Below are 25847 nucleotides of genomic sequence, written 5' to 3' on the forward strand. Positions count from 1 at the left end.
CGGGCGGATTGTGTGACTGCTTCAAGGCCTTCCGGGCAGCAGCTGCGACTCGAAGAGATACTGGACCGTGCCGCCAGCTAGCCAGCGCCTTCTTCTCACGAACTTCGAGATAATCTGATCTTATCTTGATCATCTCGGCACAACCATAGTGCAGCATCAGACAGTCGACAGAGCTCAGATCACTGCTTCAGCAGTATCACCGCCGCCAATATGGTGCAGAACGTCTTCGCCGTTCCCGGTAGGTGCCTTCCTTGCTGATAGTTTCAAGATTCGCGGCTGACTTCGAGACCAGTTTTCTTCATCGTGTTCCGAGAATGCCTCGAGTGCACAATCATCATATCGATTCTGCTGGCATTCCTCAAGCAGAGCATCGGTGGTCCCAACAGCGACCGCACAGTGTACAAGCGACTTCTCAGGCAGATTTGGTGGGGCATCGGCTCAGGCCTGTTCATCTGTCTGGCCATCGGCGGCGGATTCATCGGTGCCTTTTATGGCCTCAAAAAAGACTTCTTCAGAAAGTCCGAGGACATCTGGGAAGGTGTCTTCGGCCTGATCGCGTCCATCATCATCACCGTCATGGGCATCGGTCTGCTGCGCGTCGCCAAGCTCCAGGACAAGTGGAGGGTCAAGATTGCGCAAGCCCTTGAGAAGCACCATACCGGCGAAGGACTAGGCATGAAGTCGCGCTTCAAGATTTGGTGCCAGAAGTACGCCATGTTCTTGCTCCCCTTCATCACGGTGCTGCGTGAGGGGTTGGAAGCCGTCGTCTTCATTGGAGGAGTCGGACTCAGCTTGCCAGCTGCGTCGTTCCCTCTTGCTGTCATTTGCGGTTTGTTGGCAGGATGTGCCATCGGCTACCTCATCTATCGGTATGTTGTCCTCACAACAGTGGATTGATCAGATGCTGACCTCGTCACAGTGGTGGCAACACCGCCAAGTTGCAGATCTTCTTGATCGTCTCCACGTGCTTCCTGTATCTCGTTGCTGCCGGGCTCTTCTCCAAAGCAGTTTGGAACTTCGAGATGAATGCATGGAGCAAGATTACCGGTGGCGATGCGGCCGAGACTGGATCTGGTCCGGGCTCCTACGACATCCGCAAGAGTGTCTGGCACGTCAACTGCTGCAATCCGGAGACCAACGGCGGCGGAGGCTGGGGAGTATTCAATTCTCTCTTCGGCTGGACCAATTCTGCGACATACGGCTCGGTCCTCGCGTACAATTTGTACTGGCTTGCCGTCATCGTTGCTTTCGGGTCTCTCGGATTCTACGAGAAGCGTGGCCACTTCCCGCTCATGAAGCGCAAGGCGTCGACCAGGGACGATGAGACTATGGATAGTGACCAGACCAGCCAGGATCGTGTCGAGGACGAGAAGAAGGCTGCCAGTGTTGCAGTTACGCACTCCAGCAATGTGCCTGCTTGAGGTGCTTCATTGGCCACATCCTTCGAAGGACGGTATAATGAGAATCAAATTCCATGGCTTGTAGTTGTAGATTCAAGTAGAGACCCATCAAGGTTCGTAGATCGTACGAGCACTCTTTCAATGAGCACGATTGAGGCCATATGAGATTGTGCACGCGACATGTTCGCCGCCGTCTCTTCGATTTGCGTCAGAGTGTGGGTGTTCCCGATTGGCCTCCTTCCATCGGGTGTGGGCCTGCCTCGAGGCCGCCATCGCTGTTTCTCAAGTGAAAGTTGACAACTACCTTTCATACATCCACGCTCCTGTCCTTCATATCGTCAAAGATGTTCTGGCCATATCCCTGAGACGAGGGCCTTGGAGCCTTGCATAAAGGCGAGACATTACAACATCACTATACAGCCTTGCTGCGAGATATGATAGCGAAGCCAGCTTTAGGAGGCCACGATGGCAAGACTCCTGAGACGCCCACGTCGCCGGTGGACAGTCATGCCGAGAGCGTTCGTGACGGGACAGTCATCATCTCGGAGGATGGCGACATAGTTCTACACATCCAGCACGAAAGCGCAGCCTCAACCAGGACAGCCCTCTTCAAAGTCCGCTCATCAGTACTGAAACAGCATTCGCGATACTTTACAGGTCTCTTGGAAGGTCGATTCGGCGAGGCCGAGCGTATTGCCAAAGAACTGAGCCAGTTGCGATTACGCTACAGGTCACCGACCGATGCGCCTTCGAACGAACTTCCCACCATCAGCATCAGCGACGTAGGACGCATATCATCCGTGAAATCCATCGAACCACTGTGTACCGACTTCTTCGCCATTCTGCATGGAAATGACACACAAGGCCTACCACCCGTCGCCAACCTTGCCAATCTTGCCATTGTCGCAGATCGTTTCGATGCACTGGATTGCGTGGCAGCCTACGTACGGCGTAGGAGGCTCATCCGAGCTATCGATGGCAAGATGAACCCGAAGACAGACGGCGCTTTGTCGGAAGAGAAAGTCAGACAGCGAGTCTTGGTCGGAGCTCTGCTGGATCACGGCGCGTGGCTGGAGAGGTACAGCATGCGCATGATTTACAAAGGCTGGGTTGGTAGAGACGACATTGAAGAGACTGCGGCAATGTGGTGGAGTCTGCCTCTGCGACTTGAAGATGAGATTGCAATACGGCGTGACTACATAATGGAGACCATGCAGTCACTGCAAGCACACTTCGTGGGCCTGTACACTTCCCGAGAGCGCCAGTGCAAGCTCGGATATGACTCCTCGGCGCAGTGCGACTCGTTCCAGCTGGGCGAGATGATACGCTTTCTATCGCGTATTGGAACGTTACAGGTCCAAGGTCTTGTCTTTGACAGCGCTGATCCACCTGCTCCGTTCGCTGGTGATCTACATGTCCTGCTCGACTCCCTGAGACAGGTGCCTGAATACCAGATCGACAGGAATCACTCGCACTGCGGCATCAGAACCAGACTGATACCTTTGCTGGATCTCATAGCAGATAGCCTGCAACATGTGGGTATCTGCTCGGAATGCTGGTCTCAGGATCGTGTTAACTACTCGTGGATCGACGCGAAGCGACCTCTACTGTGGAAGAGAGAAACGCATCAACACCGGGGTCGAGGTCACAAAGACGCACATGCTGTGGTTAGAGAACTGTTCACGGCATCTGAGAGGCATTGGAGCTCGTAGGCCATCGATGTCTCGCAACCCATACGCTGTGGCTGTTACAGTGCTACAGTCCGTTCTGCAACTCTTTTGTGGCCGGCTCCTGGATTTTGACTGCGCCCGAGAGTATAGGCCTGATCACCTCGCCTCTCGCTTCTCTTACACGAGGTACCTTGTTGTGGTGAGTAGCACTCTTTCGGCCTCCTTGTTGTGGGCTCAGCAACGAGGCACATGACATTGTGGGGTCGCTAATTCCTTTGGTGGCGTGCTGCGCCCCCTGCTGCGCGTGCACCGCCGCCAAGCAGTGCAACCTCACTTACTCCATGGTTCGGTGCACCACGGCCTGAGACATCTGTATCTGAGCCAGCACATTGGGAACCTGAGGCTATGTATTATGATATGGGCCGGCCGTGTACCAGAGGCTGAGCGGCGTAAATGCTGACCAGAGTGTATATGAGAGAGCCACCGTCGCTTGATTGTTTTCTGTATCGTAAGCCAAGTCAAAGCTACCATCATTCCTCCTTCTGTGGCAACTATCATAAGCTTGTGTGCTGGGAAGCCGCAGTAACCCGACCAAAGACAAACAGCAGGATCCCATGGCAGACGTTCTTTCTTCACCTCTTCACCTAACACACCGCCGCACAAACTCTTCACTACATCAACAACCCAGCATGCTCTCCTCACTAAAGCACAAGCTCAGTCGCAAGAACACCAATGGCATCACACGAACCGGCAGTATGAAGGACGACTCGAGCTCGACTCCTCATCCGCAGCAGAATCAAGCTCCTGCGACACGACGACCTGCTCAAGCGGCAAGGAATCCTCAAAGAGATCCAGGAGACGCGCCTCCAGCCTACTCTCCAGCTCCAAACGCGGCGCCAATACCCTCAGTGACCGTGTCTGCGCCTGCCAACCAAGGTGCTGATGATCCATACGCCTTCCTCACCAGCTTCGACACCATCTTCCTAATTGATGACTCGGGCTCGATGGCTGGCGGCCGATGGCGCGAGACCGGCGAAGCGCTCGAGACCATCACGCCAATCTGCACCGCCCACGATGCTGACGGCATCGACATCTTCTTTCTCAACCACAAGGACTCGGACTACGACCACAATGTCACCAGCTCAAGCACAGTTCGCGAGATTTTCCAGACCGTACGGCCAGGCGGAGGCACACCCACGGGTCAGCGATTGAACGCAATCCTCAAGCCGTACCTGCGCCGCCTGGAAGCAAACCCCGACGGCACGAAACCCATCAACATCATCTGCATCACGGACGGCGAGCCCAGCGACGATGTCGAGAGTCCTCTCATCGCAGCTGCCAAAAAGCTCGACAAGCTTGATGCCCCAGCATGGCAGATTGGCATCCAGTTCTTCCAGGTGGGGCGCGACGAGGAGGCCAAGAAGCATCTCAAGCAGCTAGATGATGAGCTCGCGGAGATTTCCGGTGATGATGATCTGCGGGACATCGTCGATACGGTGCCGTTCACAGGCGCGGAAGGAACGCATCTGACTGGCGATGGTATTCTCAAAGTCGTACTTGGTGCTGTCAATAGACGTCTGGATCGCAAGAAGAGTAAGGATCTTCACAGATAGTAGAAAGGAGGGCTTTGGGATGGCGTTCAAGGCGTGTGGTAGATACCCTTGCTTTGGTGGCGGCTACGGTATCGAGAGGTGAGCCTGCACGAAGCAGCAGCGAAGAAACCTACGTAGGCTTTTCTGTGAAAGCGGCAGCTCGTTCTACCGGACAGGCCCTCTCTATAGCGGACATTGCATAGTGCAGAACCTCACATCCCCCTGGGTCCACATCTCATCATTTCAATAGTACACTCATGCTTGAAGAACGCTTCATGATCACATGTTAGCAGCGCATAATCTTCATTGACCAGAAAGCTCATGCTCCTTCCTCACTCTTCCGACCTCACGCTCACAACCACCAAACCAGCATCCACCACCTCCACTCAACCACATACCTCCACCAGACGGCCGCCATGCGTATTTATCAGCTCACACTCACGCTCGTCACGTTGTACCTACTCAAATGCCTGTTCGAAGGTACCTCAATATGCCTTTACCGACCAGACGGCGCGTGCTGGTGTCTCAGCTTAACGTATACTGCTGGAAATGATACTCGGGATGCTGTGGGGTTACGAGGGTGAGCATACATCTTTCGGGCTAAGGCTTCTACGAAGGAGGGGGAGGCGAGGGAAGGTATGAAGCAGGTGGTATGTCGTTCTGGCCGGTAGGAAGAGGGCGGTGCTGACATGAAGTGGCCAGGAGAATGAGAACATTGTGTTCTGAGGCTGATGGTCCACGTCAGTCGAAGTTCGATCGCCGCAATCACAAGTCCACATCTGCTCATACAAAAAGGCTATCGCCAAGGGTAAGTAGCTCTAAGCCTTCGCTGCTTCTACTATGAAGTTATGGGTATCAATATAGGTCATCAATCATCAAAAGCTCGCTCCAGACCGTCATAACTCCGTACGTCCCAAATGTTTGGCTTTCATCAGTAATACTCTACATCCTCAAGTCCGTCATCGTGGCCAGCGTCGTCATCAAAGTCATCCGCGTTACTGGCAGCCTTCCTCATTTTCCTCGGCTTCAGAACAAGATACTGCGACAGGAGCATCGATCGAGTATCTTCGTCCAGCTCGTTGAGTTTCAGGTGACATAGCTCCCTCCCTGCAATGGAGAATATGAATGAGCCTGCCTTCTCGCCACCATAAAACTCTGGCCAGCGCGCAAGACAGGAAGCCTTTAGCTTCTCCCACGTAGTGTAGCCTTTGCCCTGTCGTCTCAGCCACTCAACAGCGAACACACTCTGTGGGTCGAGAGGCTGTATGCTGTCATACACAGCTCGTGTCCTGGCAACGGCCTCTGGGAATGGACCAGCTGCGTTTGCTGCGCCCCATTCCTGTTTCACCCGCAACAAGTTGTCCTTGAGCTTCAACAGTTCTTGTAGCATGTCAGACCCTTTGGTGGATGCCTCTATGGTCTGCTTGTAGAACTTGCTGAGGTCGTCGTCGTAGGCACCAGCTGGTTCGAGGATGTGACTGGCACGGATCATGCCATCCTTGACGATTGGGTCGACCACCTGGAAATAGACGAAGTCTATAATGTTGTTGGTAACCTTTGTCTTGTTGACACGATAATGGGCAGGATTTTTGACCTTCGTCTCATCTTCGGGCCTCGTGTACTCCCAATAGGCAGGCTTCGGCATATCTGACGACAGGTTCCGTGACTTCTGGAAAGCATCGAAGTCTGCCGGCGTATAGTCGTAGCCCTGCTTATCGGCATCAACAAGGTAATCGTGGAGGAACACGAGTTCGTTTGCTGCAACTTCGTCAATCGTGCCCCGTGCATATATGAAGCGCTCGTAGAACAGTGTCACTATGCCAAGCATCTTAGCTGACATCCTCGTACAGCACATCGACCCAAGGAAGCTGCACCATTGGCTCTCTGAGCGCGAATCTCGAACAAGATCTTCCAGCAAACGTTTGTCCTTGCGAATTCCAAAGTTCTCTGGAGGAGGGGGTGTCCATGGTGCGGGCGCATTCTTAAACGGGCTCACCAGCTTGGAGTCCCAGGTGAACCAGAATGCATCTCCGTCGTAGTCACCTCCTTGGAGCATGCTGGCAAGAGGTCGCATTCCCTTCGAGGAGAAGATGATGAAGTTCTTGAATCTTGCCAAACGCGGATTAAACACCACCCTGACGCGTTGTATGTCCCAAGGTGCCAGAGCTGGGTTTCGACACACCAAAACCTCGATCTTATCTAGATACCACCAAGACTCTCCAGTCGACGGGTCGGTGAAGGGCGAGCCGAAGATAACGCATACTTCACCAGGCTCGAGGCATCCATACGGATCGGCCATGCCTTTGAGCGTGGTAGACTTGTTGAGCACCACCTTGAACTTTGTTTTCTTCAGGTCGAAGTATGAGTTGGCCATGACTTGGATCTGGCGGGCCAGGTACTTGCAGCTCTTGGGATCAAAGCCGTTCTCCAGCATTGCGATAATTCGCTCCTCGAAAGACTCTGGGAACCCGCTGGCAAAGTTTTTGATACCAGTCTCGCGTGTTCGTGCCTCAAAGAACTCGTTGTGCGAGGCGAGCCATCGCCGAATCGGCATTGGGCCTGGGGCCTCCAGTGCAGTCAAGAACTCGTTCACTTCGGTTTGCACTTGTGTCTGAACGACCTCGCGGATCGCCTCCTTGGGCACACCTCTGTCACACAAGATTGGGAGAAAAGCTTGATGTAGGATCGAAGGTCGTGCACCAGAATTTGGATTGACGACACAGACCGACAACACCTCGTCATCGCACTCCTCGAGGCTATCCCTAAAGACTTTGAGCTGACTTTGCGACAGTTTGATGAGCGGTCCCGCGGGCTTCGTGCCATAACCAGTGTACTCTTCATCGTCGAGATACCAAAGGCCTTTCGCTCCCGCAGTCCGCATCTGTAGTCCAGCTGGCACACTCTCCAGACCCGCTTTCCTCATGTACTGGTGCGCGATCCACGGATGCAGTCCAGAACATCCATCATTCATGACCATTTTCGGGTCGTACCTCTCACAGAACTGACGTGCTAACTTTGGATCCTCGAACGTCCGATCTGCCTTGTGGCGGGTCGGGCCTTGATCTGGAACGCCATAAGCAAAGTCCGATGGCTTGAGCACGACTGCTACAATCGTCCTCGATAGCAGTAGTTCCAATCGCATGAATGCTTTACGCGCAGCTTGTTGACAGTTCGTGCGGAAAGGCAGAGCCCATTCCATCAGATCGCCGATTGACATGCCGTCCTTTGGACAGACCATGATCAGACGGTTCATACTTGCTGAAGCTCGACCTTCGAAGGCCGACTTCTTTTTGTTCGGCTGCAGGAAGAAGGGATACCATGTTCTCCCGAGGAACTCATGAGGCTTGTCGAGCCAGTCTCTGAAACGAGCCTGTATGTCAACTCCCGGCACATGATGAGGCGGTCTGGCCAGATCTGGCAGCTCCACATACAGCACCCTGTCCGCGCCGAGGTACCTCTGGAGACTGCAAGCAGTATCTCGTCGTTCAATCTGAACCGTGATCTTAAGAGCCGGCAGCGTTCTTGCGCCAACCCATTCAAGCCTCGCGTTCCTTGTCAGAACCTCGTAGTCCTTGAGGCCTGTTTGCTGTTCCGGCTTTGTGAAGTGTATCTCACGTCCTATCAGAAACTCGTACAGCGATGCCAGACTGTGGTGCACCCATTCGCTTTCTAAGGTTTCTATTGCGATCTTGCTGGGTTGCAGAAGCCGCTGCAGCTCCCACTGAAGTTCGAATGGCAGAAACCGAAAGTGACAAGGAAATCGTATGTCGACCAGTTCCACATCAGCTGAGCTGGACGAATCATGCGAAGTGGGTTGCGTGGTTTCTTGCTGGCGATGTGCTGCAAGCTTCTCGTTATGAATACGCTTCTGCTCTCCTGAACGGCCAAGCGTGACTTGCTTGGTGGGAGTAATGCGCCTCACTGGCTCAGGAGACGGAATAGTCTCACTGAACGCATCAGACATGTCAAGATCTTGCATCTTTGTGTCTTCGGCAGAGGCTTCACAGTTTGCTTCGGCATCCCGTAACTTCTGGAGTGCCAGATCCACGGTGTGGGGGTCCAACGAGCCATACCAAGTCGATTGCGACTCACGAGGCGAGCGGGGTGTATCAGAAGTAAGATCGACGACTGTTCTCGCACCTCGGACGGTGCTGCTGGAGTTCTGCGGCGATTCAGCCCTCTGCGCCATGGCCATCAGCTCTGCAGCATCAGTTGAGCACATCGAGGAAAGATAGTTGGACTCTCGTCCTCGTTTTGTCGGTTCATAGTCGCTAGCGAAAGAAGTTGTTGCTGTGTCTGGAGTTCCTGACGAGCCTGCATTGGACCAGAACGAGCTTTTGGCGAAGGAAGTGTTGGCAGCTGTGGAGGCGAAAGACGTCACTGGGTTGACGATTGGGGGAGGTGGCTTAATTGGACTGGAAGCTGACTTGTCGTCCGTCTTCTTGGCTGACTTAGTGATGGCGAAGTGTTGTTTTATGGACCTTGTAGCTGGCGTGGGCGAAGATGGTGCACTGTAGGGTTGTGTAGGGTCTGGGACATTCGTGGTCTTCAGGACCTTGCGAGGAGTCGCACACATCCTCTTCGTGGCATCCACTGGACCTTGGAGGGTATCGCGTAGAAGCTGCAGTCTTGTCTGTCGTGTCGAGACCTGAAGCACAGGAAAGGTCCGGAAGAATGTGGTGATAGCAGACTCCAGCGCAGCTTGGTCCTTCCACCATAGCAAGTGATACTGTTTGAACACATAAGTTCCCAGATCCTCAGAAGACTTTGCTGGAGAAGATGCCTCATTGTGAGGAATGTCTATCGCCGCCCTGCGGCAAAGATTACTGAGGTCCTCCTTCAAGTGACGAGGATTCGCATTGGGGATACCGGACGCCGGAGGCTCCATCTCAGTTGACTTGCGCTTCCTCGCCATTGCAATGGCTCCGCGCGGGACGGCGTGGCCTTCTATATGTATTTCGTGGTGAGATAAGGAGCCATTGGACCAGCGTCAATGGCTGTTCGTGTAAACACTCAAACAAAAGGTGAGTTTGAAGCTAGAGCATTGGGCCGTCTGCAGAGGATCGGAACGTTGGCGAACGGGTCATCTGCCGATCGGAGCGGGTCGCGGCTGCCTCCCACGCGTCTCAGTTCGACCACGAATGTGACGCGGTGCACGTGTAGAGTGACTGCACGTGATATGCTTACGGCCTGCGTTCGTGAGCAATACAATCTGTATCTTGAGAGGCAGTAACTGAGCGTTGTTCGTGGACACGTCGGCTGATTCGATGCTGAGCAGGTGACGGTTGACATCCATGGCTGAGATCGGCATGACAATGTCGGTTTTGTGCAGTAGCGTACGAAGGTCAGCAGCAGACTGGGATGAGCAACGTGGGTCTGATCATATTGATGGGAAGCTTTGGAAGGTGCACTGGTACAACAAATCCAGCAGGATGTCTTTGATACACGACCTCGTCAAAACAGTAGGAGGCCTCCATAGCCCGACCACAAGATCAATCGAAAGACGCTCCACTGGCGTTGCGTCCTGGCCTCGAGCGTGTAACTCTGAGTATGCATTGTGTATGATCTCGGCCTGAAACTGTAACAGCTAACCATCCAAGTATTGTGGTTGCCGACGAACAAGATAGGGCGTGAGGTGAGAACGGAACGAAAGGGCAATAATAGCAGATGGGCGCCGTAAATCATGTCTAGCATTACCTTCACCTAAGATGCCGGAATGCCATCGGCGGATGAACGTTAAGTTCCTCCTGTGGTGGGTATGCAAATCTTGGTGTTTTTTCGCCTTTTTCTCCCCCCCCCCATGCTGGGAGTTGCTTACACCTTCATCTCGGTGAGGCCGTGCTTCCAGACTGTGACGTATGGGGTAATACCGTCCTCGCGGTAGTTGAGAAGAACAACCCTGCAAAACCGGTCAGTATATGTGGCCTCTCGTTGTTTTCCACGACATCACTCACATTCCATCTGGGTCCATGGACTCGCCGATCAGGAACTCGTAGTCCTTGAAGTTGGCGATAATCTTCTTGGCGTATGAGGAAGCACCCTTTTCGAACTCGGTGACTGTCTCGTCGCTTGCGCCATTTGCCTTCAGTCCCTCCTTGACCTTCTTCATGTAGCCCTTGAGATGGCTGAGGTAGCTCTTCTTGTCGAAGCTGGTCTCGTTGAGACGGAAAGAGTGGACAATGTCAATGACCTGCTCTGCGGCGTCCTCGGCACCTTCATCGTCGCCGCCCTCAGCAGACGCATTCGCGCCGATGTCGATGTCGCCAACACCGACGGAGATCTTCTTGCAGTCGGCCTCGTAAACGACGCCGTCGATTTCCTTGAGGTCGTAGGAGTCGGAGAGGAGCTCGTCCGAGGTGATCAGATCCTGCGCATATGCTGTCAGTCGAGTCCGAAGGTCTGGAATGGGGAGGCCAGCTTCTCGAGATCGAGTGCCCCACCACAATGGCAGTACGGTGTACTGTGGCTTGTGAGCTGGCTATATACCTTGAAAATAATCATATTCGCGGGTGTGGTTGGAGTGGTGTGAGGGTTGCTGTGGAGGGTGTGTCGGTGGTCTTGAGCGAGCAAGGAGGGACGTTGGTGTGGTTGGTACTTGTACTGGAAGTAAATGCGAAGAAAAATGGAGACGCTTGGTGGGGTTCTACAGAAGCGAGGCGTGAGCACATTTGGGAGCAGCTCAGACACATGTGTGTTGTGGACATTTTGCCGGAGAAGAGCTGTGATTCTGCTCGTGGCTAACGTGGCCAAGTTAGATCCAAGCGCAAGGGTCTGATGGCCCAAGCTTGCCAAGTCCACGCGAAATATCGGCCTGGTCCCGTTTCTTCACCTTCGCTCGGATGATTCTCTCTGGCCAACAGCTCAAGTCAACATCACAAAGCTCGCCGCTGACATTGAGGTATGTCGCGATACTCAGAAGACGTGCCCTTCAGGTAGCCAAGGCCTGCGCTCATTGCTCACCACAATGACACCGCTGCGCCTCTGTCGACCGAGCATGAAGAACCCTTCACGGTGGTCCGCACCGAAGGGCACTCTTTGCGCTCAGGATGGCTCTTGAAGGCTAACAACCACACTGCAGACACCTCAGACCGCAATCCGCGCACTGAGAATCTCACACTACCGCCGACATGGTCAAGACTTCCGTCCTCAACGATGCGCTTAATGCCATCAACAACGCCGAGAAGACTGGAAAGCGCCAGGTCCTCATCCGCCCAAGCTCCAAGGTCATCGTCAAGTTCCTCCAGGTCATGCAGCGTCACGGTAAGCCCACGCTTTGGATACGTGCCCCTACAGGTTCAGCGCAAGAGGAGGGTCGCGGTAGTTAGGGACGACACCGGGTTGATAACTAGGCAATGGTCTCACAATGTTCCACGACCAACGCCCTTTAAGTGCTCGGAAGATTGAGAGTTTGGCGAGGATCTTACATGTGTTCGGAATCATCGGGTGAAGAGGCACTTTTAAATTCTCGCGACAACCGCTGACACGGTGTTCTACAGGCTACATCGGCGAGTTCGAGGAGGTCGATGACCACCGCAACGGCAAGATCGTCATTCAGTTGAACGGCCGGTAAGTCGAAAGTGACATCTCGTTGCATTGCCATATCCTCTAACACATCTTCAGCCTCAACAAGACCGGCGTCATCAGCCCACGCTACAACGTCCAGCTCAACGACCTCGAGAAGTGGGTTGTCAAGCTCCTGCCATCGCGTCAATTCGGCTACATCGTCCTCACCACCTCTGCTGGCATCATGGACCACGAGGAGGCCAGGAGAAAGCACGTCGCCGGCAAGATCATCGGTTTCTTCTACTAGATGTATCTGAGCTGGGCGCATTGTCGGCTTACGAATGGGTGGCATGAGCTTAGCGCAGCCTAAACGGCTTCAGCTGCCTGAAATCAAAAGTCTTCATCGCTTCATATATGCCGTTCCTTCATAATTCTCGTCTGTGCGTGCCTGTGCCGCCTACGTTAGTGCAAAGCTGGCGGTGACAGTCATTCAGTGCCACTTGACTCAACACAGCTCTAACTTCAACATACAACCTGCAACCCAACTCACGCAAGAACAACACACAGGCTCTCACGCCGTACTACAAAGCTGCAGCAGCCATGCCTCGCAAAGCACGCGCCGCCAATCCCACTCAAACACTCATCATCCAAGGCAACGAGGACGTACCATCGGCTCTCGAGAACAAGGTCACCAACGAGTCACTAGCAAAATGCAACATGCAGTCGCAGTCACCATTGTTCGGCGTACTCCCACCGGAGCTTCGAAACGACATCTTTGAGCTTGCAACGCAGCCGTACGACGACGAGCGACACGTCTACAAACCAAATGCCTACTTCTATCGACCTGGCCACCATGCCAAGCAAAAAGTCGATACAGCGTCCATGCTGACTTGCCGGCGGGTGTGGTTGGAGGCAAATTATTTGCCGATGAGGCAGTTTGAGGTGTGTTACAGAAGGCCGTGGCTTGGCGTCAGAAGCCTTCAATCAAGTCCGTCGACACCAAGCTGACATCTTCCTTTTCCAGCCCACATTTTGGTTCAAAGGTGAAGAACGACGCCCCGACTGGACTCATCAGGCAAAGTCGCCTAGGAGCAAGTACAATCTTCGCCACAGCAGGCCGTCGGTCAATACCACCGAAGAGAATCGTTATAAGACATTCGTAGTGTCCCTGACTGCGGCCAACGTCGACAATCTTCAGACCCTACACTTTCTCGGACAACTCTACTGGCTTGAATCCGATTGTCTTCACCTACTGTTGACGGGCGGCAGCATCCCGACAGTGCCACACGTGAAAGTCACAGTACGGCACACTGACTGGTGGTGGTGGGAGTCAGATGAAGAGCTCCGCCTGGACTATGACTGGATTGTTACACTACTCGCGCAGACTTTTGCCGCGACTTCCACCTCGACGTTCGAGTTGCAGCTCGAGACGCTATCTGGCAAGGTCCCTCAGCTGGAAGCAATCATCGAAGACATCAAGGAGGGACATTCTATGATCACGGAGAGAGATGGCGATCGCTACTGGAAGCTGCAGGACGAGTCTGGAAAGGAGGTTCTAGCTTGGGATGGACCAGCAGATGTTGGTGGCATCAGATGGCGCATGGCACACTCTGCAGATGGCGAGAAGCTAGAGTATCGCGTCCACAGCTTGGTGTGGAAGCGCAATGGCGCATAAGATTGACCATAGCTTGGAATCTGGCATGCAGATGGGAATCTTGATGGCGGCCTGTAGCGGAAGACAACTTCTCCAGACCCCCCTTAGCCTTTCTTATGCACATCCTCGCGCCACTCCACCACAAGCCTCCGCCCAGGCCCCAAAGAAAATCTCTCCACCGTGCGTTCCTCATCCACCCCATTCCCATTCTCCACCGGCGTATCAGCCCTCCCATCCACCTTACTATCCTTCCGCTCCAACTCCCTCTCGGCCCATACCTCTGTCCTCAGCCGTCCCTTCAACTCCCTCAGCACACCCAACCTCACTCCATTATCCAAACTCTCCTGCATCAAGACTTTCCTCTTCGCAGGATCGACCTCAGCCTTCGCCACAGCCGCGCTATCAACCCTCCACTCCTCCCTCTCAAATTCCTCCCACGTCTTGCCACTTGCATACGCGCGCTTCGCTCGACTCACGAAGGTCGAGGCGATGGCGTAGAGAAGGGAGGTAGGGCTGCCGTAATATGCGGAGTTAACTGCGAAGGCGTGCCAGTCATCCACGTTTGCGTCCGGGTCGGGTTCGATTGCTGTTATTGAAAATACATGTGGGCCGAAGAGGGAGGATTGGACGTCGAAGTAGGTGGAGTGGGTTTGGTGCGCGAAATGGCGCGGATGTGCCATATTGAGATAAGGCAATAGGTCGTCGTACTGAGGGTCGCGCGGTTTCGATGCTTGAGGCAGTGAATTGGTATTGTGATTTCCGATCTATTGATGCGCGATCACGCGTCACGGACTTGCAACGTCTGGATGATCAGTGGCTTGTTGTTCTCGTCGGAAGCTTCCGCATCGTGTGTGATTTATGAGTCCTTCGATTGGTGTGAAGCTGAGTAGCTGATTTAAGCTTTCGATCACAGGTAAAGTCTAAAAGTTTACCTGAGGTGAATACTGACCTCAGTCCTGTCTCGATGAACATCGTGCATTTTCCCAATGCCTCGCGCCTCCCAGGCCGCTCTCATGTTACGATCATGTTCTTAAGCACTCCCGATCGCAAGTGCTGCTACACCGTCGTGTGTGGACGAGAGCAGTCGCAGGTTGCGCCTACACATAGTCACCACGACCATCACGACTACCATCCATTCCTCACATTCCTCATCCCAATCCATCAGATTGTCCCGCCTTACGCACAATAATACTTGCCACCATCCTTACACCAATCAGTCACCTTGAACGTTTCCCAATGGATGCCGCGCCAGATCTCGAATTCACCGCTCTGAATCGTCGAGCACTGCGACAAGAGCGTATCAGTATGGCTTCTATCCATTATACTTCATTGACAATCTTACGCAGTACGTGTTGAGCTGTTGCGCCTCACAATCTCCAAGTCCCGCGATTCCGTGATCGCACCACAACTTCCAGAGTGTTTGGATCCGCGGCGACGATAGTGGCGAGAGCCACAGTCAGGATCGAAAGAGGGAACTTAATGGTTATAATGGTGTGAGTAGAGGTCTAGTGATTTGTTGCTTGATTGAGACGAAGGGTTGGGTAGGAGGCATCACATCTGTCGTCGGTTCTGATGTCTTGTAGTCGACACCTTCCATGTGGTCGGGAATAAGGGTCCATACAGCCGTGAGACATGCGAGCGTTAAGACTTCGGTCAAAGAGACCTAGCGTGGCGTCGGTGACAATCCGGGGGCGTGGAGCCCGTACGAGAGCTTATGATAACAGAACACCCGCTGCAACTCCAAACGCAGTAGTGATCATGACCTGCATGCGGTGGTTTAGCCCGAACTCAGACACAGAACATGTCATCGAAGCGACGTGTCTACTCTACAAGCAACCATCAAGCGGCGATATTGCTCTCGCCACGATCGAAGAACGATCTCATTCTCGCACAGGCGCCCACTCCTTCTGCCGGGAACCCTTAGTGCAACGCTGGGGGTGGTCATTCAGTCTGTTACTCAGGTCTGGACCGCCCTCAGAAGGCGCGTGCTGCTGAACAGAGAAGCTGTGACGGGAAGACATGCCCATTCCTATCCGGAGAGGATACGTTGCCGATGGGATGGTCGATGTCTTTCAAGATAAGCGCAGCTACCAGTAGCTGACTCAAGCAGGACCCTTGACACTAGTCCTTCGTATGTGTTGCCAAGCGGTCCGAACTGCTGCGTGGTGCTTCAATCGTGAGGCTCTTCGGCGAAAGTCGCTCGTTCAGGCAAATGCTCACATTCGCTCGAGACGGAATGTTAAGTAGGCAGGCGAAGAGTTTGCCATGCCATACAAGCATTTTTGACTAACGCCCGGACGCCTCGCTAAACCCACGCCGATCGCTCATAATCAATGCCTCGTCTTTAGACCCTACTCTCCTGGTCCCGTCCTCATCTCAACCACCTCAGCACGAAGTAGCAGAACAGGATGAACACAATCACACCTCCCCAGAAGATGAACTTGTCCTGCTTCGCCCTCCTATTCACCATCTTGATCGTGTCCCCGCTAATGCCCAGCGTTGCACCAATATCGTACAGCTTTCTCTGCGTCCCCTTCAGCATCTCCCTCTGATCTCCCAAATTCGATAGCACATCCCTTCCTCGCTCTAGATACTCATCCAGAACCTGATTCGATGAGCTGAAGAAGTTGTTTTCGCGGAGCGCATGGCTTTCTCGTGCTTGGTCTGCTCCTAGACCGTAGGGTGATTGGTAGGACGAATATGAGTTTGGACCAATCTGGCCAGGCTGGAAGTTGGGGTTTGTGGTGCGGAAGAGAGGATTCACGTTGTGGCCCGTGCCGCTGCTTGAGGTTATGGCGGCGTCTGCATAAGGGTTCTCGGGTGTTTGGGTGGCGTGCGGGCGTCGTTCGAAGAGGTCGTTGCGATTCTGGGCTACTTGTGCCTGTTCGCGTTCGTGCTTGAGTTCGGCGAATCTGGAGCGAAATTCGAGAAGTTCGGAGCGGAAGTGCGTGATGCGGTCTTTGCCCTTCGTGGCTCTCTCGGGGACAAGCTCATCGTTAACACTGCGTTGGTAGTCGTCGAGAGTGCGGGAGAAGGATGTTATTGATGTTGTGATCTGGCCTTGAAGTGCTGTTGTGTTTGGCGGAGAGCCGCTGGCGAGGGTTTCGAGGTCGGCGCGAATTGCTTTGGACTGGCGCAAGGCGGAGTTGTAGAGGGCCGACATGGTGGTGGTCGTTGTATGGCGTTATCGTATCCGAGGTTGCATGTCGTGGGGAACGTGTTAGATGTCAATTCCACATTGATTCACGTGCGGCGGATAGCAACGTGTCGAGTACTGGCGCGTCTCATGCAGAGTGACGTGCATCCTCCACGCTGCATGTGGCCACCGCAGGGCATCGGGTTGTGATGCGATGAACAGGATGCGGCCGCCGGCATGCGACATGCCAGTCTGCTGATATTGGCAAAGCTTGATACATCTACATCACGAAGAGCATAAACACATAAGGAGTGCTGCGGGCGATGCTGGCGATATGAAGAGCGCGGCGGATTGCTGAAACGTGCTTTCCCTTCGTCATTAGATCAAAACACTCGACCAATACAACAATGGACCTACTCCGCCAAATCGTCGCATCGCCACGAGCACGACATCCCGAGGCAGGACTGGACTTGTGCTATGTCACAGACACCATCGTCGCAACGTCGGGACCTTCAGGCACCTACCCACAACTCGCCTACCGTAACCCACTGAAAGATCTTGTCAAGTTCCTGGACAAGAACCATGGCGAAGAGTGGGCTGTATGGGAATTCCGCGCAGAAGGGACAGGATACCCCGATGAAGAGGTGTACGGCAGAGTGCGGCATTACCCATGGCCAGACCACCATCCGCCGCCCTTCAATCTGGTCCCACTCATTATGGGCAGCATGAGAAATTGGCTCAAAGGCAAAGAAGCAGAAGGGAAGAAGCGAGTGGCTGTTGTGCACTGTAAGGCTGGGAAAGGCAGGAGCGGGACAGTCAGCTGCTCGTACTTGATCAGTGAGGAAGGATGGACGGCGGAGGATGCCATGAAACGATTCACAGAACGACGCATGAGGCCTGGCTTTGGCAATGGCATCAGCATACCAAGTCAGTTGCGCTGGGTCGGATACGTTGACAAATGGACGAAGGGCGGCAAGATCTACATCGAAAGACCCGTCGAGATTGTGGAGCTGCAAATCTGGGGCTTGAGGAATGGTTGCAAGATTGGAATAGAAGGATACGTGGACGAAGGCAAGGTCATCAAGACATTTCACACCTTCCAGAAGAGCGAAAGAGAGATCGTAAGAGGAGCGATCAAGAAAGAGAACGGCTTTGCAGATGTGGCCTTGGAAGCCATGGGAAAGAAGAAGGCCGCAGATAAAGGCGATGCAGGCGAACAGATCAAGGAAGCAGAGAAGGCGCAAAAGGAGGCAGAGAATTCAGACAGCGATGGGGTAGTCAATGGCGGCGGGGACGTGGTCTTCAGACCGTCAACCCGAGTTGTTCTACCAACAAGCGACATCAACATTGACTTCGAACGACGTAACAAGTCCAAGTACGGCGGCTTCACCATGGTCACATCCGTCGCCCACGTCTGGTTCAACGCATTCTTCGAAGGCAAAGGACCAGAAAAAGACGGCAACCCCGATGAGTCCGGCGTCTTCGAAATCGACTTCGACGCAATGGACGGCATCAAGGGCAGCAGTCGCAAAGGCACGAAATGTTTCGACAAGATGTCAGTGGTATGGAAAGTATTAGAGACAGAAAGACAGCCCAGTGTGGTGATTACAGAACCTGACGACGGCGCCGAGATTCCTCAGGCAAGACCGGCAGATTGGAAGGGAGGCGATCAGAAGAGTGAAGACACAGAGAAGAAGCTGGGACTCAGAACGGCTACGACAGAGAGTGCAAGTGTCAGTCGCGCAAGCAGTATGCGGGAAGATAAAGATAGCCCCGTGGATAGCCCTAAGGACGAGCTTGACACTGTTCGGGCTGTTGGTCCTGATGGAAGGGATTTGGGTGGAGGAACGCAGGCCTCGGGCGAGAGCTCGGGCTTGAAACAGGAGCAGAGCATATCGGACACAACACCAGTGCTGGAGCAGCTGAAGTCGGAGGGAAGCGTTTCACAACCTGGTGCGCCGGTCACGGGCATGACTGACACTGCTCATGGGCATATTTCGTCATCTACATCAGCACTACCGGGTGGCAAAGCTGAGGAGAAGCTGAAGGATGCTAAGGAACATGCTATTGGTAGCGTGGGGATGTTCAAGAAGGATCATAGCAGCTCATGAATCTCACAAGCTTTGACGTAATACCACAGCGATAGCAATGATGCCTATTACGACATACGTCACCCATGCACACGATTCTGTCAACCAAAGAACAAGCAAACATCTAGCAGCATAAAAGCTTGCGCTTGATATCCATGATCGCTTGTTTCCATTGAAAATGTACACCAGGCGTCGTCGGTATATACAAGGTTGCACACATTTGGCTGACCCAGAAGGCCGGCTGCTGGAGGTGAATCAATCGGGTCCCTGGTCAGGCTTCAGTCAGCATGTGACTCGGGTGCAGTGAATCGCATCCGCAACGCCGGCCCGCAGAACGGCTGGTCAATGCGCCTCGAGTCTATCTATATAACACAATGCCCGCCACTTCGGCTTGCTTCCTTGCACAGTTCTTCCTCAACACAGCTGCCACTCACCAAGAGTCTCGCTAACACGCAGAAAACCACACTCGAAGGCGCCCGATATGGCACCTTCGAAGCGAGCTCGAGCAGCCGACTCGAGTGATGGCGGTTCTCAGCCTACGAAGTTTCGGAAAAGCGCAGCTGCTGCGAGACGCGACATGCTCGAGGGAGGAGGGTTGCTGCAGTCAAGCAAGCGAGTGGTGGCAAAGGATGTGCTGTCCCATACCAAAGTCCCCAACAAGTCACGCCAAATCTACACGAGGAATGAGACACAGTCGAGATTGTTGAAGCTGCCATCCGAAGTCCGCAACCAGATCTGGGATCTCGTCATCGGCAGCAACACGGTTCATGTATGGAGCCAGAGCACGGAAGTCAACAGCCTGAAGACTGACAGAAGTCTCTGTCGCTCCGTATGCCAGCGCGAGGAGAGTGAGAAAGAGGAGGCCAAGAACATCAAGACAGCTCATGATACTCAGAAGCAAGCCGGCTATCATGAGCGCCACGACTCCTGCAAGCACGCCAATCAACTACGTGCCTACAACACGAAAGACCAACTTACCACTACGTCGATGAACCTCGCCCTGCTACAAGTTTGCCGTCAGATCCACAACGACATATCACAACAACACCTTCTCTTTTGAGTGGATCATCGATGTGGAGGCCTTCATCTCGCACCTCGTTCCCACCCAGGTCCAAGCAGTACAGAACATCAATTTTGTGATGCATCACTTCGAGTCCGACGAGAATTTCGAGAAGATGCTTCAGAAGCAGCTGTCAGGTCTCAAGTCCCTGGTCATCTTCGTGCAATTCGTGGGTGGCGAGCCCCACGCCCCCGATGTTGGTGTGTCGGACAGCTACTACGGAGATGATGAGTATTATCGGCAGCGTGTCTTGACAGATGTGTTGAAGCTACAGCGCTTACCGGCGGAAGATGTCACGGTGGCTGCTTACAACTCCCCGGGTCGCTTTGTGTACCGCGGGGAGAGAAGCGCCGTGTACTCATCGATGAAGGATTTCGAGAAGCCAGTTGAGAAGAGCTTGATGAAAAAGTGGTGAAAGCGAGATGTGGCGGAACGTGGCATGGTTGGAGAGGAGCAGAGAGACGTGCTAGGTGGTAGCTTGGGACGGGCGTTCTGGATGTTGGGTACGGGGTCCTCGATCTGAACCTGAGAAGCTTGAGTTCTTGCTAGCATAAACACTTGCCTTCAGGTCTCTAAGGATAAGTGCAGACCAAGATCGCAGTGCGGTCCATAACTCATCAGGGATGCCCATCGTTTCTGTTCATTAGTGAGAACCGGTCAACTCGCAATACCGCAATGCTCCAAAGCTCCCACATACGAGCGCGCAGCTGAGAAGCATGATGTTCCTGTGGCGTTGGCCAGCCTCTTCTCTGCTACCTCTGACTTTCGAACAGGCTGTGTGGTTGAAATATCAAGCCAATGAAGCTACGGCGGGCGGTGACCATGTCAGCCGAATTTCACTCGAGGAGGAGCTTCACGGTATTTCTTTAGCTTCCCATTTCGCATTTTATATTCATTCATTAGGCTGTTCCAATCTTTCGCTCCCTACCAAGAGAATGAGACTTCTCCTCCTGCTACTCACGGCGATATGGTGCGTTCACGCTTGCCGCATAGAACAACGGACTGGAGATTGGAAATTCGGAGTTTTCCTAACGCTTTGCGACACCGACGACTGCGGCACCGATCGAAAGTGTAGCAGGTTTAGCAGACGTCAAGATCAAGTCAGAACACTGCTTTTTGATCCCAGAGCGCCTTTCTTTCCGAGCAGTACGTTATCAGTGGGCCAGTCACATGCACTATGGTGCCCTTTATGGGGAGAAAGCAAAGTGCTACGGTAGCTGTAGCTTCCAATTCTAAACTGAAAGCGATTGTGGAGGAACCATTGTCGGAACATTCGAGGAGGTGAGTAAGTATAAAGAAGGCCTCTATGAACATTGCCAATATGCTATAGAATCACTCCTGCAATCAGCAAAGGCAGTCGACCACTTACTCAGGTGGTATGCCACTGCAAATGGTCGTCCTGTTGATATCGAGTACTGACAACTGGTGCGAAGGCCAACGAGGAAAAATACTTCGGGAAATGTATTGTATTACCCCCAGATAACAACATTCCGCCATCTCGGAGTATGGGGTTATATTGCAAGAAGAGACGTACGTGCTATCCCGACTCCAGGTAGCAGCCTCGACAGGTTTACAGTGATGAGATGCGTGCGCGGCGAAGCGCTGCCAGGAATACCCCTTTGCTAGCTGAGTTGCATCCAGTTGCGATGACTGATAGCTAACATACTTATGATCGACAGATCGCAAGAACATGCAAAGCGAAGCGCTCAATTCGAAAGTACGCATTACCGACTGAGACGATTCTCCTTCCTGGGCTCAGTTAATACGATTGTCATCGGGACGCTCTTCTGTCGTGGTGAGGAGAGACATGTGACCACATACCTTGAAGAAGAAAGGCAGGCTCCAGAAGGCATCGCGACAATGATGGACAAGTCTATTGCAGCACAAGGTACCAGCAAACTGCTCTGCAACATAAAGATGCTGCCATCCAGGACACATACATCTCAGTCACACTATACACGTTTAAGCCACAGTCTAGTCGAGCTCGATTGCTGAAACTTGCTGTCTGCATTGCAAGCATCGGTGAAGGCGACACAGCAAGTGATTGGTCGCTGGACTCTGCGTTGCATGTGATCAAGTGAATATGCAATCGGCGCTAAGAGCCATCCCTGTCAGCCGATCAACACCGGCCGAGAATTCCCAAAACTCCGTCTGCTCTTTGCATTCTTCCTTCTTGTCGTCAACATTCTCCCCCAACATCTTGTCTACATACTTCACCAACAGGAAGACTACACAGGATGGCTCGCACGATCGCACGCCGACCGTCGCAGGACGACGACGAATACCCACAGCAAGCCGCAAGGAACCAGACTCGCACACTACTCAAGCCACCTGTAAAGTTTCGCATGAAGAAAAACGCAGCTGCAGCAGAACGCAAGCGACTCGACGCTGCGTTTGGCCTGGGACCTCGACCGAAGACGAAGCGTGTTGCGAAGGACATTCTTTCAACCCCGACAGTCTTCACAGACCTCCAAGCAGTCTATGAGAAGAACAGCACCCAATCCCGCCTCCTCAAGCTCCCTTCCGAGATTCGCAACCATATCTTCCAACTCGTGTTCGGCTCTAACACCATCCACGTCTACAGCAAGAACAAGTCATCACTGAAACTCTCTTCCTCCCGTCAACTCATTCGTGCAATTTGCGCCAACGAGTCAACCGAGGACGAAGATGCCGAAGCGATCGGATCCTCGCACGAGACCCAGGAACAACTCGGATATCACGAGCGCCACTCAAAGTGCAAGCACTACATGCACGCTACCGGCTGCAAATCCAAAAACACCATGAACCTCCAGCTCCTCGGCGTCTGTCGCCAAATCCACGAGGAAGTTGCCCTTATGCCCTATGAGCAGTCTACCTTCTCTTTCGCCTGGATTCTGGATCTCGAGGCGTTCCTGGAACACCTTATCCCTACCCAACTCTCCGCAGTCCAGAAGCTCACCTTCATTTAGCACACCTTCAATTCGGACAAACACTTCGAGCGTCGCCTTGCCGAACAGCTCAAGTCTTTGAGTGTCCTCACGATCTTCGTTCAAGTCCAAACGGGCCTAGGCAAGATGCGTACTGGTATCCAGGCTAGCGATTTCCAGGATGCGGCTGGGATGGAGAGGTTGTCAGAAGGGGTCTTGAGATTCCAGAGATTCCCTGTCGCGAAGGCTAGGGTGGTGGCATACAATGCGCCTACGCAGTATGGGAGTGAGAAGTTTGAGAGAGGAAGTGCACCGGCGGGAATGCTGAATGTGTGGAGCAAGCAGGTTGAGGCGAAGCTGTTGGAGACCTGGAAGGGTGAAGACGAAGAGGGAGAAATGGATGAGGAGATGGATGTGGATGAGTGGTAGAGGTGCTGGGCCATCACTGGTGTGTCGGCGAGATTTGCTTGCGGATAGAACATGATGTGACGTGAACGAATCACGTAATGGATGGAGCAGCACGACTGGAGGCTACGAGTGGAATGGTCAGCTTTTGTTACAACTTCAATGTTCGTGTGCTCCAAGACAGCAAGCTTGACTACGAACGTCTATGGCTCACTTCCCAGGCTCAAGCTCTATAGCATATGAAGGCCAAGTAATTAGTCTCTGCAGGTCTCACCGGTTGATGGACTGCACTCGGCCTGCTAGTCTCAATCCTCGATCTTGATAAACTCCTCGTCCTTGATCTTCTTACTCGCCTGTAGACGCCTCTGCGTGTACTTGAGCTGCCTCTCGAGCTCTGCCTTCTTGCGCTCCAGTAGCACCTCTCGCAGCTCCAGATTGACAGCTTTCTGGTCGGCTTCGATGTCTTGATTGTCTTCCTGCTGAATAGCAAAATCATGAAGACCGCCACCGCGGACGCTGACATCCTCCTTCTTAATCTCGACCAGGTCGTCATTGTCATCGACTGTGAGATCAATGTCGACACGCCTCTTCTTGGTGTGGCGCTCATCAGAAATGCTATCGGCCGAGCGCTTACGCTCGAGACTCGAGGTGTCTGCTGAGGACTGCTTCGCCGCATTAGCGGCTTGGACCCGTGCCATCTGGATTTGGGAGACTCGCTGCACTTTGCTCTGCCAAGCTTCGGTGTAGTGTGCATCGCTATGCGAGGCTTCTTGATCCCACTCAATTTTCGCATGAGTCTCCCACAGGGCCAAAGCGGCCCGATACTGAGCTGCATTGGCAACAGCTTCGGTAGCAGTGTCTCTGGCAGTCTGAGGCATCTCCACTGAGTTCGCCTCAATGTGCTGCTCTTCTTCTGGAGTACCGGCCGTGCTAGCATGGGCAGTAAGAGCTGGTTCTGTCTTTGCAGGCTCTTCATCGTCATCGTCGTTCTCTATGTCATTGTTGTCGCGATACCATTTCTTCAGAAACACTGGTCGTCTGGAACGAGCTACCTTCAGCTTCTTGCCAGCTCCGCAGACGGGCGCTTCAGGTACTGTCTCATCGTCATCAGCGCTCTCAGAGTCCCTATCGGTAGTATCGTCCTCAGTGGCAGACGATGGCTTCCGAACGCGTGGTAGACAGAGTCGTGGTCGTACGGTCGTTGTACGCTTTGCTGTCTCAGTATGTTTATGACTCTTGTCGCCACAGTCACAGAATTTTCTTCTTTGACTTAGACGCTGATGCTTTGTCGAAAGTCTTATGACCTGTAGCCGCAATGGCGGCTTATTGTCGCTTGTATGCTGCAGAGATCTTCGCTCTTTCAACATTGTCCTCTTCCCGAATGGGCACAAAATCAAGATCCGGAATTAAGGCTATGTCCTGGACATCAAGACTTGAAAGTACGTTGGATGAGGCACTGTTGGTAGCGTGCGCGCGACGTATGAAGTCTTCTCGAGCAAAGTCAGTGTTGCTATCGTACCAGAGTTCGCGTCCAGTGGTGTATAGACTTACCATCCGATCGGTATTGGAACTCGAACCGACAAGGTCTGCCGTTCTGGCTGGCGAGAGGCTTGCCGGATCCGTTGAGGTAAAGTCGCCAGTCTGTGGGGTCGCCCGGGCCATACTTACTGGTATCATCGTCAGCTCGATCATCAGAATATTCCGGAGGACCCAACCTTTTGCTTGCGTCAAGTCCCGTAGTACCGCTGTCTTTCCACGCGGCTGTTACTCGTGTGATAGTGACTACCACGGAGTCACTGGCAGGCTCATTCGTCAATGGCGTTGACCTTGTGTCGTCGAAATAGCCAGTCAGAGCTGTAGATAGCGTCAGCCCGTCACCTGTACGTATGTTCTCTATTGCATACCCTGTGCTGCCAAGACCATCGAATAGGGCCTTTTGGGACGCGCGAGAAGACTCGTCACTTCATTGATACGTCTGGGCACATGTAGAGGTCTGTATCTGCTTGCTTCAGTGCTTCGTTGCTCGTACGCCTTGGAGCGCTGGACGATGTAGGAGCATAGAAATCCCGGAAGGTCATCGCCGACATCCGTGTGGACGGTAAGTCTGATGCCGCGATCAACCGAAATCTGGTCGGCATCTGACCACAACTCGAAAATTTCCCAATCGCGCGTGGACTACGCAGCGACTGTTCCTCTCTTCGAGAGCGTACTTAGACCGATCGAATTCCGTGACTGGGAACTCTGCGAACTTGAAGTTTTCCTCCCCGGCAGGCTTGAGATAAACCTCAATACCATCGTCGTGATACATCTTGAGATGTGCCGAGTCGCTTCAGCACCGGCGCGACTGATGCTGTGTCAGGAGTGGGCTGTGCACGAAGTGCACTCTTGTGTTGGCGTTGACTGTTTTTAGCAAGAAGAATAGGTTAGAAGT

General features: G+C 53.3%; 16 protein-coding genes across 16 annotated transcripts; 11 read left to right on the top strand and 5 right to left on the bottom strand.

The window, feature by feature from the left end:
• Positions 1–210: 210 nt before the first annotated feature.
• Positions 211–1421, top strand: CLAFUR5_02766 (High affinity iron permease ftrA; the record flags this gene model as incomplete). Its single annotated transcript, XM_047901914.1, has 3 exons — positions 211–238; positions 293–869; positions 920–1421. The coding sequence occupies 3 exons, from the start codon at positions 211–213 to the stop codon at positions 1419–1421; spliced, it is 1107 nt and encodes a 368-aa protein (XP_047758948.1).
• Positions 1422–1834: 413 nt separating this feature from the next.
• Positions 1835–3112, top strand: CLAFUR5_02767 (uncharacterized protein; the record flags this gene model as incomplete). The annotated part of the gene is made up of 1 exon (XM_047901915.1): positions 1835–3112. One exon carries the CDS (start codon positions 1835–1837, stop codon positions 3110–3112), a length of 1278 nt encoding a protein of 425 aa, XP_047758947.1.
• A 647-nt stretch (positions 3113–3759) lies between these two features.
• On the top strand, positions 3760–4683 carry CLAFUR5_02768 (uncharacterized protein; the record flags this gene model as incomplete). The annotated part of the gene is made up of 1 exon (XM_047901916.1): positions 3760–4683. The coding sequence occupies one exon, from the start codon at positions 3760–3762 to the stop codon at positions 4681–4683; it is 924 nt and encodes a 307-aa protein (XP_047758944.1).
• A 910-nt stretch (positions 4684–5593) lies between these two features.
• On the bottom strand, positions 5594–9577 carry CLAFUR5_02769 (RNA-dependent RNA polymerase 2; the record flags this gene model as incomplete). The annotated part of the gene is made up of 1 exon (XM_047901917.1): positions 5594–9577. The coding sequence occupies one exon, from the start codon at positions 9575–9577 to the stop codon at positions 5594–5596; it is 3984 nt and encodes a 1327-aa protein (XP_047758943.1).
• Positions 9578–10476: 899 nt separating this feature from the next.
• CLAFUR5_02770 (Translationally-controlled tumor) lies at positions 10477–11163 on the bottom strand (the record flags this gene model as incomplete). Its single annotated transcript, XM_047901918.1, has 3 exons — positions 10477–10561; positions 10617–11029; positions 11149–11163. 3 exons carry the CDS (start codon positions 11161–11163, stop codon positions 10477–10479), a joined length of 513 nt encoding a protein of 170 aa, XP_047758205.1.
• A 626-nt stretch (positions 11164–11789) lies between these two features.
• On the top strand, positions 11790–12472 carry CLAFUR5_02771 (40S ribosomal protein S22; the record flags this gene model as incomplete). Its single annotated transcript, XM_047901919.1, has 3 exons — positions 11790–11922; positions 12159–12228; positions 12283–12472. 3 exons carry the CDS (start codon positions 11790–11792, stop codon positions 12470–12472), a joined length of 393 nt encoding a protein of 130 aa, XP_047758206.1.
• Positions 12473–12765: 293 nt separating this feature from the next.
• Positions 12766–13840, top strand: CLAFUR5_02772 (uncharacterized protein; the record flags this gene model as incomplete). Its single annotated transcript, XM_047901920.1, has 2 exons — positions 12766–13107; positions 13190–13840. The coding sequence occupies 2 exons, from the start codon at positions 12766–12768 to the stop codon at positions 13838–13840; spliced, it is 993 nt and encodes a 330-aa protein (XP_047758203.1).
• An 83-nt stretch (positions 13841–13923) lies between these two features.
• CLAFUR5_02773 (uncharacterized protein) lies at positions 13924–14499 on the bottom strand (the record flags this gene model as incomplete). Its single annotated transcript, XM_047901921.1, has 1 exon — positions 13924–14499. One exon carries the CDS (start codon positions 14497–14499, stop codon positions 13924–13926), a length of 576 nt encoding a protein of 191 aa, XP_047758204.1.
• Positions 14500–14589: 90 nt separating this feature from the next.
• CLAFUR5_20016 (uncharacterized protein) lies at positions 14590–14926 on the top strand (the record flags this gene model as incomplete). Its single annotated transcript, XM_059462873.1, has 2 exons — positions 14590–14701; positions 14769–14926. The coding sequence occupies 2 exons, from the start codon at positions 14590–14592 to the stop codon at positions 14924–14926; spliced, it is 270 nt and encodes an 89-aa protein (XP_059318890.1).
• Positions 14927–16190: 1264 nt separating this feature from the next.
• On the bottom strand, positions 16191–16982 carry CLAFUR5_02774 (uncharacterized protein; the record flags this gene model as incomplete). The annotated part of the gene is made up of 1 exon (XM_047901922.1): positions 16191–16982. One exon carries the CDS (start codon positions 16980–16982, stop codon positions 16191–16193), a length of 792 nt encoding a protein of 263 aa, XP_047758201.1.
• Positions 16983–17362: 380 nt separating this feature from the next.
• On the top strand, positions 17363–19066 carry CLAFUR5_02775 (Phosphatidylinositol 3,4,5-trisphosphate 3-phosphatase and dual-specificity protein phosphatase PTEN; the record flags this gene model as incomplete). The annotated part of the gene is made up of 1 exon (XM_047901923.1): positions 17363–19066. The coding sequence occupies one exon, from the start codon at positions 17363–17365 to the stop codon at positions 19064–19066; it is 1704 nt and encodes a 567-aa protein (XP_047758202.1).
• Positions 19067–19526: 460 nt separating this feature from the next.
• Positions 19527–20520, top strand: CLAFUR5_02776 (uncharacterized protein; the record flags this gene model as incomplete). Its single annotated transcript, XM_047901924.1, has 2 exons — positions 19527–20054; positions 20107–20520. The coding sequence occupies 2 exons, from the start codon at positions 19527–19529 to the stop codon at positions 20518–20520; spliced, it is 942 nt and encodes a 313-aa protein (XP_047758199.1).
• Positions 20521–21040: 520 nt separating this feature from the next.
• CLAFUR5_20017 (uncharacterized protein) lies at positions 21041–21322 on the top strand (the record flags this gene model as incomplete). The annotated part of the gene is made up of 1 exon (XM_059462874.1): positions 21041–21322. The coding sequence occupies one exon, from the start codon at positions 21041–21043 to the stop codon at positions 21320–21322; it is 282 nt and encodes a 93-aa protein (XP_059318891.1).
• A 1020-nt stretch (positions 21323–22342) lies between these two features.
• Positions 22343–23053, top strand: CLAFUR5_02777 (uncharacterized protein; the record flags this gene model as incomplete). Its single annotated transcript, XM_047901925.1, has 1 exon — positions 22343–23053. One exon carries the CDS (start codon positions 22343–22345, stop codon positions 23051–23053), a length of 711 nt encoding a protein of 236 aa, XP_047758200.1.
• A 105-nt stretch (positions 23054–23158) lies between these two features.
• CLAFUR5_02778 (uncharacterized protein) lies at positions 23159–23440 on the top strand (the record flags this gene model as incomplete). The annotated part of the gene is made up of 1 exon (XM_047901926.1): positions 23159–23440. One exon carries the CDS (start codon positions 23159–23161, stop codon positions 23438–23440), a length of 282 nt encoding a protein of 93 aa, XP_047758197.1.
• Positions 23441–23721: 281 nt separating this feature from the next.
• CLAFUR5_02779 (uncharacterized protein) lies at positions 23722–25339 on the bottom strand (the record flags this gene model as incomplete). The annotated part of the gene is made up of 3 exons (XM_047901927.1): positions 23722–24629; positions 24968–25270; positions 25321–25339. The coding sequence occupies 3 exons, from the start codon at positions 25337–25339 to the stop codon at positions 23722–23724; spliced, it is 1230 nt and encodes a 409-aa protein (XP_047758198.1).
• Between the last annotated feature and the right edge of the window lie 508 nt (positions 25340–25847).

This window comes from Fulvia fulva, chromosome 2 (assembly GCF_020509005.1).
Source record: "Fulvia fulva chromosome 2, complete sequence".
NCBI classification, from domain to species: Eukaryota; Fungi; Ascomycota; class Dothideomycetes; order Mycosphaerellales; family Mycosphaerellaceae; genus Fulvia; species Fulvia fulva.